The sequence below is a fragment of the Mus caroli genome, chromosome 11, assembly GCF_900094665.2.
Source record: "Mus caroli chromosome 11, CAROLI_EIJ_v1.1, whole genome shotgun sequence".
NCBI classification, from domain to species: Eukaryota; Metazoa; Chordata; class Mammalia; order Rodentia; family Muridae; genus Mus; species Mus caroli.
In genome coordinates, this window is record NC_034580.1 from 57076724 (window position 1) to 57091593 (window position 14870).

General features: G+C 49.7%; 1 protein-coding gene across 1 annotated transcript in view; it reads left to right on the plus strand.

Moving 5' to 3' along the window:
- Adora2b (adenosine A2b receptor) overlaps positions 1-14694 on the plus strand; it is an 18032-nt gene extending 3338 nt beyond the window's left edge. The window contains exon 2 of the mRNA XM_021177225.1: positions 13297-14694. Coding sequence (XP_021032884.1) covers positions 13297-13960 — 664 coding nt within the window. The 3' untranslated portion in view covers positions 13961-14694. The remainder of the gene's footprint in view (positions 1-13296) is intronic.
- The last annotated feature ends 176 nt before the right edge of the window (positions 14695-14870 follow it).

The window sequence follows — 14870 nt, forward strand, 5'->3', positions numbered from 1 at the left end:
AGAAAGGCCCTACTAAGGATTGGGGTGTAGTGGGCCATGGAGCTACAGGTGGGCATCAGGACAGAAAGGCCCTACTAAGGATTGGGGTGTAGTGGTCAAGCATGTGATCCCAGCAGTCAGGAGCCTAAGGCGGGAAGATAATCACTAGTGTGAGGCTACATTGAGGCTACAGAGTGAGTTCCAGTCCCAAGACAGCCTGTGCTGCAGTGGGGAATCCTATATCCTACATACATACATACATACATACATACATACATACATACAGGAATGAAGATCAAATACTTCTCTGCCAGAGGACCAGAGTTCAGTTCCCATCGACCCCTGGTCGACTTTTACAACTACCTTGTACTTTCTTCTCCTGGGGATTCAAAACCTTCTTCTGGCCTCTTTGGGCACCTACAATTGGACACACACACACACAACACTTTAAAAAATAATTAAAAGAAAAGATATACTGTTTAGGAGGCAGTGTCTCTCTTGAAGGAAGCCAAGAAGTGAGTAGGCGAAGCCCAGGGTGTGACACCCAGGGTGGGCAGGGTGTCAGCACTGAATGCTTATTTAGCTAGGCACAGTTCTTACCTGGGCAAGACAAACTCTTAGGCTTGACCCTGTGGCTCCAATGGTGTCACGTTGTAGGAGCCGTTGGCTTCCATGGACTAGCCTCGGTTTTACTAACATGATGGGATGATGCAGTGTGAAAAGGGGAGTCCAGAGGCAGTGCTAGGCATTTAAAAAGTGATGCTTTTGTGCTCATTTGAAAAAGAGCAGCCTGCTCGCCTCGGGCCCTGCCCTTTGTCCTTATAGTGAGGGGTATCCACACAGACTGTTCTGCCTTCTGCCCCGGTGGAGACTTCCCATGCTGGGAACTTTCCAGTGTAGGCCCTGCTAAGGATAGACAGGGCAGAGCTGGGGTGTGTGCTGGTGACTGGAGGTGAGCCACAGCTCTGCCCGCAGCAGCCTCTGGCTCTCACTTCATCCTTCTGCAGGTTCCGGTTGGTTCCCACAGGAGTACTTCCTCCTGCAGAGCCTGATCTGTTCCCCTTCATACTCTAGCCAAATCAGAGGTGACTCACTCAGGCAGCCTTCCCTCCCCTGCTCGCTGGACTCAGTTTCTCCTTTTACCGTGCTTGACTCCCTGGAAGGGCTGACACAGCCATTTTCCTAGAGGTACTGAAGGACATGGTGTCTTGGAGGGAGAGGTGCCTACTGATCATCAGAATAAAAGGGCCATGTTCATTCTTCTTTCTGTTTTCTGCCATGCTGAGGCTGTGTGTGTGTGTTACTGTGTTCTGTCTGGGAGGTAGGAATGTATGTTCTGAGAACAGTACAAAATGGAACGGGAGGGAGGGCCAGAGATGGCAGATCTATAGAGAGCTCTCTGGTAAGATGTTAAAGAAAAACTGGTCCATCTGTTTAGAATAAAAAAAAAAAATGTGTTGATCTGCTCAGGAGCCCCTGGACTCAAGTCTGAGTATGCTTTAGTGAAGGAGATTGTTGTCAGAGGATCCTTGGCAGGCCTGGAAGGGATGGCACGATACTGGGCTTGGAGACACTGGGAAAGCCAGGGCCAGGCAAGCAGCAGGTGCCATCAGCTGAGGGCAGGTAGCTACAGATTCTGGGGTGTGGCCTGCAGGTCTTGGCTTCTGCTCTAAGTGCATGCCCAGAGTTACCCAGAACTGGGTGTTGCTTTGTTTATCCTCCTTTGTTGTTTATCCTCTGTTGTTTGCATACAGGGGTCTCATTTCATCTCCAGGGCTGGAACAACAACCTTAAAGGAGGCAGCAAGGGCCGTCTTGGCTCTTGTCTGGCGGGATCTCCATTGGGACCAACATGGGAGGCAGCGGGCGGGTGGGTTGGGTTGGGGAGGCCCTCACATCTATCTTAAAGTCAGGCTGGACCTGAGGTCACACACTCAGAAGGGCTCAGGCTGCAGGAGAAGTCAGGCCTGAGGTAATCAGGCAGTTATCAGGAGATGGTGGAAATGTCCAGGTGATAGAAATGAGGTTGGAAAGCACTCTGGGTGTCACAGTTCTCCCTGAGGGGTGGGAGGAGACAGGTCCCTCTGGTCATCATGGGCTCTCTCCTCTTGAGTAAGGCCCTGGTCTGTGCTCAGAATGGCATAACCACTGTATGTACTATAGCTATTCTGCTTGCCTGGAAGGGCCGTGGCCCAAGGACAGCCATGCCAGGAAATGGTACTTGGCTTTGCACCTTAGACCGTGATCTACACCCAGTTCTGAAGGGCACGGGCTGCTGCCTGCAGCTATCTGGAGAATGAGCTGGTGGGAAGTGTGTGATGGCGAGTCTTGGTTGTCAACGTGACGACTTCAAGAATGACCTTAAACCCAAGTGGCTGGGTACACCTGTGAGGGAGTTTTTCTTAATTAAATCATTTGAGGTGGGAAAATCTACCTTTAATCTGAGCCACACCTTCATCGGGCAGCCTGTATAAAGGCTGTGGAAGAAGGACAATGACGACTCTCTTTGCCTGCTTGCTCTCAGTCTTGCTAGAAGTCCACTCCTCATGGGCATTAGAGCCTACTGCTTCAGTGTCCACTGAAGACCAGCTGAGGCATTCAGCCCTGAGGACTGAACGGCTGCTGGATTCTCAGCTCTTACATTGGTAGACAGCCATTGTTAGACTAGCTGGACCACAGCCTCTATATAACCCATTCTGTAAATTCCCTTCACATATTGCGTGTTTGTACACACACGTGTTTATGTGTGTGTGCCTGTGTGTGTGGTGTGTTCATAAGTTCCAGGTTCTGTTCTTCTGGAGAATCCTGACTAATGCAGAATGACAGGAAATGTTTTCTCAAGATGGGCACTCCTTTCATATGCGCAGGGTCTGCAGCCTTGCAGGCTCCTTCCTCATGGCCACTAGCAGGATTCAGTCTCTTCTGTCTGGCCTGAGGCAGGACTGCTGTGCCCCCACGAAAGCTGTTTGAAGGATGTCCTCAGTTGTCTTGTGTGTTGGAGTTTTCCATTTGTGAACAGCAGCCACAAGCTAGTCTTGAGAACTCAGTGGAACAGGCACGTCAAAGATGAGTTGTTGGTTAGCCTGGGATCACCCAGGGCTACACGAGCCTGGTTTCCTAGGAGCCCCAAACAGCATGCGGACAGCTACAGGGAAAGAACCCAGATACTGCCAAGGTTCTGTAAGCACTCTTTGATGAATGGTAGGTGAGTGAGGGGACCGGTGGATTGTGACATGGGCCCTGTAAGCGTTGCATGCAACAGACAGGATGCAAGGCAGCTGAAGTGCATTGTGACTGCAAGAAGCAGCTGTATTTGGTCCAGACATGCTTGCGCTCAGAGCTCCCTCAGAGATGAAGGACTGTGGGACCTTATCCTGGCCGCGAAGGTGCTCCCCTTCCCACCGTATAGTAAACCCAGAGGGAGGGACTGGGGAGGCAGACCAGTAGGGAGTGGGGCAGGCAGGTCACAGTGGGCCCAGAGGCTTCCTAGGAGGCTCAGATTTTGTCCTAGAGGTTCGGGGGTGGGGGTGGGGGCTCAGTACTGAAGGACCTAGGAGGTGTGTGTGAAGGTGTCTTTGAAGCAGTTCTCCCAAATCAGTTTTCTCACCGCACTTCCTCCTGCTGGCCCAGATGGACCCTTGGTTGTGTGCCACCATCTTCTTTATATTTACTTATTTGTGCTTGTGTATACACGCCAGGGTGCTCACATGAGGGCAAAGGACAACTTGCCAGAGTCGGTTCTCTCCTCCTACCACGTAGATCCCAGGGATTGAACTCAGGTCAATCAGGCTTGCTGAGAAAGGATAGCTCACATAGCCCAGGCTAGACTCAAACTTCCGATCCTCTTGTCTCTACCTCCCAAGTGGCTGGGCTTATGAGAGTATGCCACCATGCTTGGCTAGGGTTGACTTTTAGAAAGGTTGTTGGATTCAGTGGGTTTGGAATCTTTCATTGGAAGAGTGGACATAGTCAAAATGTCCCTACCCTTCCTCCATTGGCTGGATCTCAAGCTCAGGACGGGATAGGGAGAGAGGCCGCAGCACCTGGGACTCGAGGCAGTGTTCTAAATACCTTTCTAGTCCCTGCTGGTTGTCAGACTGGAGCCTCCATCCCCACTATTTGCATTTCCAAGTGAAGACTCCTGGTCCACCACCTTGTTTCTGTAGAAACTCACCGAATCTCTTTGTTCTCTGATTGCCTCCAATTCTGTTTTTAGTATGATTATGAATTTATTTTTGTGTTTTTCCGGTTGGTTCATTGTGGTTTTGTGAGTCAAGATAACTAGGTGAGACTCGTAGGCCAATGTAGAATTATTTACTTATTTCTTTAGAGATGGTGCCTCCTAGCCCAGGCTGGCCTTGGGCTCACCTCTCATTTCCTCCTGTTCCTGGGTGCTGGAGTTACAGGTGTGTGACAGCACATGTGGTTTATGGGTGTTGGGCTGCAAGATGCTCGGTAAGCTTGGTACCCGGGAGCTGCCTCCCAACCCGGGATGGTATGACCTTCGCTCTTTTGTGTATATGAGTGTGAGGGAGAGAGACAGAGACACACAGGGTCTCCTTGTGTGGCTTAGGCTGGACCTGAAACTCAGACTCCCCTTGCCTCTTCCTCCCAGGAGCTGGGATTACAGACGTGTTACTACCGTGCCTGGTGCAAATGTAGATTTTAATTTTTTTAACTTTTATTTTAATCTTATGTGTTTATATATTTTGCCTGCATGTATGTATGTGCACCACATTCATGCTTGATGCCTGCCAAATCTAGAAGAGGATGTTGAATCCCTTGGAATTGGGATTCAGAGGGTTGTTCGCAGCCATGTAGGTGTGAACCTGGATCCTCTACAAAAGCAGCTAGTGGCCTCAACTACTGAGTCGTCTCTCCAGCCCCTCAAGGGTAGAATTTTAGTTAGGAATTTAGTTATGGTAGATCTTCATTTTAAAGCCACTATGGCGGACAGCTGGATAGACTGAAAGGGACAAGATCATGTAGGAAAGCCAGGTGTAATCCAGGCAAGGGAGAAAGGACTCGTGATTGTGGCAGAGGCCATAGAGATGGCATATTAGAGATAAATGACAGCTGACCATTTGTACCTGGAGAGAATAGGCAAAGAGAGGCAAAGTCACACCACCAACCAGGAGACCAGGATGGCAAAGAGCCTGAAGCCAGAGATGGACCCACATCCAGCTAGTGAGCCAGGCCTACCAGCATGGCTGGTCGGGGGTAGGCTAGGTGGGAGTGTGGGTGCCGTTACTATAGATTGTGAGTGACTGGTCATGGAGGACTGGCAGACCTAACGGATAGTGTTAAGTGGTGTGCTTGTAGCCGAATAAGAGAATGTAGGAGTCAGGTTCACCAGGGCTTGGTGACACGGGTAAAATTTGGTTGGAGAGAAGAGGAAGCCCAGGGCAACTCCCAGATTCCTGGGCATCTGTATGGTGCTGCTTTGAAAGGTGGGATGCAGGAAGAGGTATCTGGGAGCTCGTGGCCCAGTGTGCTTCAGACCTGGGTTGAACCCACAGGCTGGGAAGTGTAGTTGAGTGTGAACTATGGTTGGGGCTCACCAGACCTCCCCTGTTTGGGTTCTTCTCTCCTGTTTTGTCGGAGCCCAGCACTGACTCTTCTCCGACTCTATGGAGGCCCTCCCTCTTACAGCCCAATGCCCCTTCTTTGGTTTACTGCCTATATAGCTTCAGGCCCACCAGCCACAAGCTTCCCAGTGACTTTCTGTGTGGGACATCTGGCTCCTTTGCCGATTTCAACACTGTTTCTGCATCTGTGCCTGCTCACTCAGTCCCAGGGCCTCGGGTCCACCCATTACTGCCTCCCCCATCCTCCCTCCCCTGTGTCTGCCCTGGATTCCAGGACCCCTCACCTCTTGGAACTTAATGTTCTGAGGCCTCTGCTCATGCCTCCCGGCCTGGAATGTTAGGTACTCTGTTTCCCTGCTGATTCGTCCTTGTGACACACTGTGTCTCTTAGAGTGACTGTCTGCTTGTGAGTCCTGGGGTTCCTTGGCAGTTCCCTGCAACTTTGCAGCTATTTGCTATTTGTAGCCTGTTAAGCTGTTGCTACCCTGTGGATGGACCGGCTTGTGGTCAGTAGATCAGAATCCTATATGGAATGTCCTGAGAGGCTTATGGGAAAAGCTGGAAGAAGCAGAGATTGGTGGGCTGATTAGCCATGCTCCAGAAGACTAGGGCTCTTCTCTCTCTAGCATTTCCAGACGTCGTTAGCAATATAGCCTGCTTCACAACTGGATGTGGGTCCGGCTCTGGCTTCAAGCTCTTTAGTGTTCAGTCTCTTGGTTGGCAGTGTGGCCTTACCTGGGGCCTCTCTCGAAACTCTCAGGCTCCTAGGTGATGTCAGACATCAGCCTCCCCTCCAGGTGCAAACATTCAGATGTCACTTATCCCAAGTTTGACAATTGTTCTAGTTTGTCCTCTATTGCTGTAATAAAAACTGTGACCCAGACCAACTTGAGGAGGAAAGGGCCCCCCAAACCCCTTCCCTCTCTGTTCTTTGAGACAGGGGTTCTCCATGTAGCCAGGAAAAAGTTTAGTTCATCTTCCAGCTTATATTCAGTCCATCACAGAGGGAAGTCAAGAGCAGAAACCTGGAACCAGGAACCTGGAAGCAGACTTCCACGGAGGGACACTGCTTAGTAGCTTGTTCAGTCTGCTTTCCTAAACACCCAGGACCACCTGCCCAGGGGGAGCACTGCCCATGTTGGGCTGGCCTCTCACATCTTCCAGTATTCAGGAAGTTGAGGCAATAAATAAATAAATAAATAAATAGTCACTCTAGGTTTGAGGCTAACCTGGGCTACATATTGAGTTCCAGGACAGTCTGGACAAAATAAGACTGTCACAAAACAAAACGAAAACCCAAACAACAGAAATGGGTTTTTTTACATCTTTTTTTTTTTTGGTTTTTCGAGACAGGGTTTCTCTGTGTAGCCCTGGCTGTCCTGGAACTCACTCTGTAGACCAGGCTGGCCTCGAACTCAGAAATCCACCTGCCTCTGCCTCCCAAGTGCTGGGATTAAAGGCGTGCGCCACCACGCCCGACCAGAAATGTTTGCATTTACTAAGGAATGGAACTTGTGGGCAAGAATAAATATGAAGAAAGCTATTCCTCAGCAGCTTTAGAGGCAGTGGCCGGCCTCAGCGTGTGTCCACTCAGTGCGCGCAGGAAGTGCTCTGTCATTAATGTAAAGTCTCACCCCAGCTCCTCAGCCCCAGAAAGTGCTTACTAAACCTGGGTTAAGTCACACGCAGCTGCAGCTTGGGGCTAGGCTCTGAGTCCCTGTTTATGAGAGGGCTCAGGCTGCATGGCCCAGGCTGTGCCACTGCTCAGGGGCTCAGACCAGGCCAGAAGCTTCCTGAGAGCTGGTGGCCTGGTTTGAGCAGAATGCTGTCCCAGAAGGCCTGTGCTTGCTCTGTAGCCTCGGCCCAGCCTTCCCCCCTCCCCCCAGTCCATTCATTATGTAATCAGCAATCACACATTTTTTTGTGTGGCTCTGTCTACCAATCCCCTTAGCTAATGAGCTTTATAAGGGAGATCCGTGCACCGCTCAGGACACAGCAGAGAGCCCGTGACCATTTGCCAGAGTCTCTGAGCGCTTTCTCAGGGCAACCCTTTAATGTGGGCCATGCAGGCTGGGCTTGTTCCTGCCTTGATTGGAACTCGCTCCTCCTACCTGTTCCTGTCATGGTCTGGAGGAAGGCATCCTAGCCTCAGTGCTGCCCTGGCTGTCCCCAACCCCCAACCCCACCCCCATAGCAGAACACGGATTGGCACAAGGACTAGGGGCGGGAATGATGCATCCTTTCAGGACCATTTTATGAAGATGGCCACAAATGTATACCTGAGGATGTTCTGAGGACCCTTGGTGCACAGGGAACCATGTGTAGATTCTGCTGTGAATAACTGGGGGCTAGTCTTCAGATGTTAGGGTTCCCAAGAGTCAGTCCTTTTAGTGTCCAGCCAGCATAGGGACACCTGCCTTTTCTCTCTCCTGCTCTTAGGTCCACATGCTGGGGTGTGCTGTCACGGGATGGCTGTACCAGCTAAGTGAAGAGCCTGCAGCTCTCTTTCCAGACCAGTGATTCTCAAGCTTCCTGATGCTGTAACCCTTTAGTACAGTTCCTCATATTGTTCTGACCCCAGCCATAGCATTTCATTCGCTACTTCATAACTATAATTTTACTACTGTTATGAACCTTAATGCAAATCTCTGTGTTTTCCGATGGTCTTAGGAGATCTCTGTGAAAGGATCCTTTGATTCCAGAAGGGGTCTCGACCCACAGGTTGAAAACTACTGCCTTAGAGGATGGTAGAGGCCCTTTCCTCTGATTCCCCCTCCAGGACTTGGCAAGTGGCTCCCATGCCAGGGGGAAGAAACTAGTGTCTGACACATGAGTGGGTAACAGAAGAAGGGGAACTGGGATTGTAAGATGAGCCCCGAAGGGCTAGGGGTACCCAGATGGAAAGTAACCACTTTGGGCAACACTGGCATCAATTTAGTGGGCTTCGTGTTGCTGTGATTTAGTGGTAGTGGGCAAATCATTTAAGCTCTGAGCCTTCTTTTCCATACCTGTAGCCTGGGCAAGCAGACTCCTTCCCATGAGGCTTGGGTTAGAGGGATTTGTAAGTTTCAGGGCAGAGTGTGCTCAGAGAGAAGAGGCATGTGTGCTGTGCCACTAGAGTTTGTTTGCTGAGGGGTGGATGCCGGCACTTGTCTCAAATTAGGTCTGGTTGTGTGGTTCAAAGGCTCGTAGCCTGGAACACTGACGATTAGGGAGCAGTTAGGGTCTGCATGGAGAAATCAACGCAATGAACGCACGCCCAAGTATCACTGGTGCATTACAAACGAAATGGGTATACTTCATCTTTAGCTAAGTATCTTGATCCTCGGAAGATAACTGACTTTCAAGCTACAGTGCTATGTATTTTCCTCTAGCTCAGGGCTCAAGGTCCCACCTCGCCTTCCCAATCACTGTCTGAGCATTACCACTCCTCCCCACCTCTCCCCTCCACCATCTAGCTCCCAGAGATTTTCTTCCCTTCCCCAGGGAGGCTCCTCCCTTACCTACTGGCCACTGACCCCTAAACCTCAGGCAGGGACTTGCCTTCTCTTCTGACCTCACCCGCGCCCCTGTAAGCATGGACGTCTTTCTCTGGTCTGTCTTACTCTGGCTTCCTGGGCGTTTCTGTTTTACTGCTGCTGTCATTGGACACTTGATCACTCGCCCAGCCTGGGTGCTCCGATCTGTCCCTCCTCTCCCTCACTGTTCCTCCCCCTTCTCAGCTCCCACTTCCACAGTCCCAGCCTCCACCTCGTAGCACCACCAAGGACGCAAAGACCATTTCATGTCACTGTTTGCCTGGCGAGCGCTCCTCCTCTCCTTCCTCAGCCTTGGGAAGGGACAGCAGTCCTAAGAGAAGACACAGCCCCATGTCACCACTACCTAGCCTTTGTCTTTAAAACCAGCCACGTTACCCTTCTGTCACCCCACAGGCAGCATTTCTGCACACGGGCCCTGCATCCTTCTGCCTTCTCAGCCTTAGCTTTTCAGACCCGACCTTTCTTTGGGGGGATGGTGGGGGTTGGGAATAGCTTATATTAGCCTCCAACTCCTGATCTTCCTGTCCCCACCTCCCACATGCTAGGATTACAGGCACACCATCACACCCACCACCCTGTTCTTTCTGCATCTTCTCTAGGGATCATCGTCATCAACTAACTAATATCATTCTTCCCATGACCTTAATCTTCGTGCCTCTAGCCCTTAATCATCTGTTTCTGTGAACATTGGGATATGGGGGAAAACCCCCTAGAAACCACGCATCAACCTTGGCTCCTCCCCATCTTCTGTCTAATCCACCTTCAAGGCCTGTTGCTTCTGTTTCCAGGATCCATTACATCATCTGGGCTGAAATCCTGGTCCCAGGGAGCATTTTCTTGAATTTTGAAATAGCTTCTCTGTCTCCTCTTGTTCTCCTGAAATTCGGTCACTGTGGCCTGATGACTCCACAACATGGACAGTGCCCCTTTCCAGCTTCCACGTCTCCCAAGGCTCCGAGTCTGCAAACTGGCCCTTTCTCAAATCCCGAGTGAGGGCTGTTTTGCCTGGAATCCTCTCGCTGTTCACGTTTCTGCTCCCTCTCATTCACTAGATCTCCACTGAGAGCTTCCAGGGTGTCTTACACTGATGCTTACCCTGTTTGTATCTTAGGTTGGTTATTGCTATTGTGATATAGCAAGTTACCATTTTAAAAGGGTTGAACCCACTCCAGGACATTCGTGTGTGCTTGTGTGCGTGTGTGTGTGTTTACTCTCTCTCTCTTCTATGAGGTAATGTTCTATGAGGGCAGAGTTTAGGTTTCTGGTTCCTAGCAGAATGCACAGGACAAAGGTGGAGTGCAAACAATGGGATGTGAGGACAGGGCCCACAGGGTCAGCTGTCCCCTGCTGCTTCCCTGATACAGTTGGCTCTTTTCCTTATCCAAGACAGTCTGGCATGAAACTTCTTCACGTGTGCAGGATTCAGTGTTTTGAGAAGTTCAGATGTGAATGGATTCCCGTTGTTGTGAATTACAGTGGGAAGCTATTTCCACGAACACTGCTTCTATTTCTTTTAAAGGATATTTATTTGATTTGTGTTTGAGTATGCAGGGGCACAACATGGTGTGTAGGTCAGAGGAGAATCTGAAGGGCCTGGTTCTCTCCTTCCACCATGTGGGTCCTGGGGTGGAACTCAGGCTGCCAGGCTGGGCAGTGAGCGCCATCATCTGCTGAGCTGCTTGTTGGTCCTAATACTGCCTTTTAAAAGGAAGTAAAACAAGAAACCATGGTATAGTGCCAGGAGCAAGGACCCAATAGGCATATCTGCAATGAGACATTTAATTCCCATACCCTTCCCTCTCTGTGTCTTGTCTTTCTGTGAGGTAGCCTGACTTGGTCTTGAACTCACAATCTCTTGCCTGTCCTTCTCAGCATTTCTTACCAATTTGTGCTGCCAAATTGCCTTTTCCCACTCTCCCCAGACAGAGTTGCAAGTAGCTCAAGATGGCCTTGAATTTTCTATATAGCCAAGGATGTCCCTGTCTTTCTGATTCTTTTACTTCTTTCTCCTGAGTGTTGGGATTACATATATATATGCCACCACACCCTGTTTCTGTGATGCTGGGATCAAACCTAGGGGTTTATGCATGCTTAACAACTCTACCAAACGAGCTCGAGCTCTATCCGTAGTCCCTTAATTTCCTGAAACAAGAACACAGAGCTATGAGGGTCTCGGCATTCAAAGGTGTCGTAAAGGACCTAGGCTCTTTCCTTCCCTCTCCTCTGATAAAAGTTTTGTCTTTCCTTTGACCCTCATGGTCACAAGATGGCTGCTGAGGCTGTGGCTATCAGCCTGTCACGAAAGTTTCAGAAGCAGCAGGGTAGGGGTGGTCGGCAAAGGGCAGAGCTCTTCTCATGGGTGGCTCTCCTGTCGGGAAGTTAGACTTTCTTGGCGGTCCCGTGCAGACTTGCTTACTGGCCATAAGATCTCACTACCCGACTTAGACCAGTCACTGACAGAGAATGGAAAATGCTAGGATTTGCTTATCCCAAATATCCCACCAAGGCTGGCCTGTAATCAATGGGACTAAATTAATAGTCTAGGGGCTAGAGATATGGCTCAGTGGTTAAGAGCACTGACTGCTGTTCCAGAGGTCCCAGGCCCCCCATGTGGGGAAGCACCCGTATGGCAGCTCACAGCTGTCTGTAACTCCAGTCCTGAAGCTCCTGACACCTCACACAGACACACATGCAGGCAGAACATCGGCACACGTAAAATAAATACATTAAAAATAATAATAATAATAATGGTCAGAAGCAGAGCTGTAGCCCAGGCTACCTCATGGACAGTCTTCTGAATGATTAGCTTTTGTGGGGCTTTTTGTTACCCTGCAGATACTGTGCTATTGACATCCCTGGTGAGGCGCTGGCAAGGAAACACATTTTTAAGAGGGTTTCATCCGTAGCCAAGAAAAATGGGGTGAGCAGCTGCGCCCAGCAGGCTGTCCTGTAGGACTGAGCTGCCCACTGATGAGAGGAAGTGGCAAAGACAAACGATCATTAGATCACTGTGCATGAAGCAGGTCGCAGCTGGCTTCTTCTGCTAACTGTACTGGTTCTCTGGCCTGTCCAGGCCGCTGAGTTGGGTATTCCTAGCACACAGTTGCCGCAGAGCTATTGCTAGCAGGTAGCAAATGAGGGATGTTTTCACAATGGCTCTGCTTTGAGAACTGAACTAGATACTGGGCACCATGCTAGGTCCCGGGAATGCCAGTTCAACAGGATATGGTCTGTCCTCAGGTGGTTGTCCTTATAGTTGAGGGGAAATGTATGTAACAGATTAAGGGCCCGTTATCAGTGTTGATTTCCTAAGTCTCAGCAGCTTTCTGTAGATGAGGCATTAACAGACCTGTGTTCCAGCCGTCGTCAGCAGTGAAGCCAGCCATTCATCTGCAGAGACTGAAGGCTGGTTTTCTTTTGTTCTCGATAAGCTAGTGCTTTATGGCTTCAGCTGACCTCCGACTCGGGAACCCCTGCCTCAGCCTCCTGACGAGGGGACTGCAGCTGTGCATCTACTACAACCAGTTCTGCAGCAAAGTTTTGGTATTGAGAGAAGTGATTCTTGTCAAAAGCTACGGGTAGTGCCGCCAAAGTCCGGCTCCTTGAACCCTTGTTCAAGTGTCACCTTGTGAATTAGGCTTCACGTGCATGTCCCTTAAGATGCTGGGGTTTTGGTTTTTTGTTTGTTTGTTCTGTTTTTGTTTTTGTGCACGTTCTGATCTCAACAATCCAACAGCACCTTACAGGAGATCTGAACTTACCCAGTGCTGAGGCTATTAAAAAGGGGCCTCTAAGACATATCACCATCACTGAACAGAAATGAGTACTGACTCAAGAATGAGTCTTTTTTTTTTTTTTTTTGGTTTGGTTTGGTTTGGTTTTTTAAGTAAGGTCTCTCTTCATAGTGCTGGCTGTCCTGGAACTCACACGAGAGAGCCCCTGCCTCTGCCTCCTGAGTGCTAGGACTAAAGGCGTGCGCCACCACACCTGGCTAAAAATGATAGTCTTATAGCGCTTGCTGCAGCAGAGTTGACGCCTGGTCCCGTGTCGAGTCTCCAGTGTTAGGTGATGGCCATGGCACCCCAAGGGTGAACCTCCAAGGCTAAAGGCCCGTGGGACACCAGCAGGGGCGGACCTTGGGTCAAGGAATGCTGTCAAATGACCAATAACAGATGATGTTCTCTTGAACAGGTATAAAGGTTTGGTCACTGGGACACGAGCGAGAGGGATCATTGCTGTCCTCTGGGTCCTTGCCTTCGGCATTGGATTGACTCCGTTCCTGGGGTGGAACAGTAAAGACAGTGCCACCAGCAACTGCACAGAACTGGGGGATGGCATCTCGAATAAAAGCTGCTGCCCTGTGAAGTGTCTCTTTGAGAATGTGGTCCCCATGAGCTACATGGTGTATTTCAACTTCTTTGGGTGTGTCCTTCCTCCACTGCTCATAATGCTGGTGATCTACATCAAAATCTTCATGGTGGCCTGCAAGCAGCTTCAGCGCATGGAACTGATGGAGCACTCCAGGACCACGCTCCAGCGGGAGATCCACGCAGCCAAGTCACTGGCTATGATCGTGGGCATTTTTGCTCTGTGTTGGCTCCCAGTGCATGCCATCAACTGTATCACCCTCTTCCACCCAGCCCTGGCCAAGGACAAGCCCAAGTGGGTGATGAATGTGGCCATCCTCCTGTCACATGCCAATTCAGTTGTCAACCCCATTGTCTATGCCTACAGGAACCGAGACTTCCGCTACAGTTTCCACAAGATCATCTCCAAATATGTTCTCTGCCAGGCCGAGACCAAGGGTGGGAGTGGGCAGGCTGGGGCACAGTCTACTCTCAGTCTAGGCTTATGACCTAGGCTCTGGCCTTTTGGAGAAGAAGGCTTAAAATAAACAATGGGACTAGATACAACTGGCCGATCCTCACTGTGAAAGACAGCTAGCTGCACCTCCCAAGCAAATGGCCTGTCTCCCCTGAATGCTTGCCTGGAGTTACACAAGTCTGGCTGATATGCAAATCGGAGGCTCCGAGGCTAACAAATACATTTATGAATTTATTCAGCTGCTCTTACTGTGTGGATGGTGGTGGCAGCTTGAATTGAGTCCAAAAAACTGTTTAAGAATCTGCCTCATTCGTGGTAGAAAATGACTGAAACTTACCTTACTGTGAAACACTGTGAACTATTATAATGTAAGTATTTTTCACTTACAGGAATAGAAAAATAAAAGTTGGCTCTACTAATGTATACTTGTTCCTGGGGCAGCAACTCAGAAAACTGAAGTATAAATCTTAAGTCAAGATACAGTCGTATTAATTTAGGGAATGATACTATCCTAAGCTTTGAAGTAGAATTATAATAACAAAACAATTTAAGTTCAGTATTTTCCCTGTACACAAAACACTAGAGGTAGAAACTGGAGAAACGAAGTCCTTCCTCTACTGGAACCCTGCTTTAGAGCTAGGTACTGGGTTTTGCTTCTCTCCCACATTAAAGTTTATTGGGACCTAAAGTGTGAAAATTTTACTAAGCAAAATCACCGAATTGTGTATTGCACCCAGAGAAATAAACTTTAAAAGGTGATTCCCAGCACGCACTGGCTTCTTGCACTTCGTGTGTGCACTGTCTGCACCTTCCTGACCCTGAGGCCTTTGAAAGAGGTGGCTCAGACTGCGTCCGAGTCTCTCGATCAGCAGAGACATCTTCATTTCTCTTTGCCACAACTCATCACAGCGCTCAGCCAACCGGAAAACACCACCTGGCTG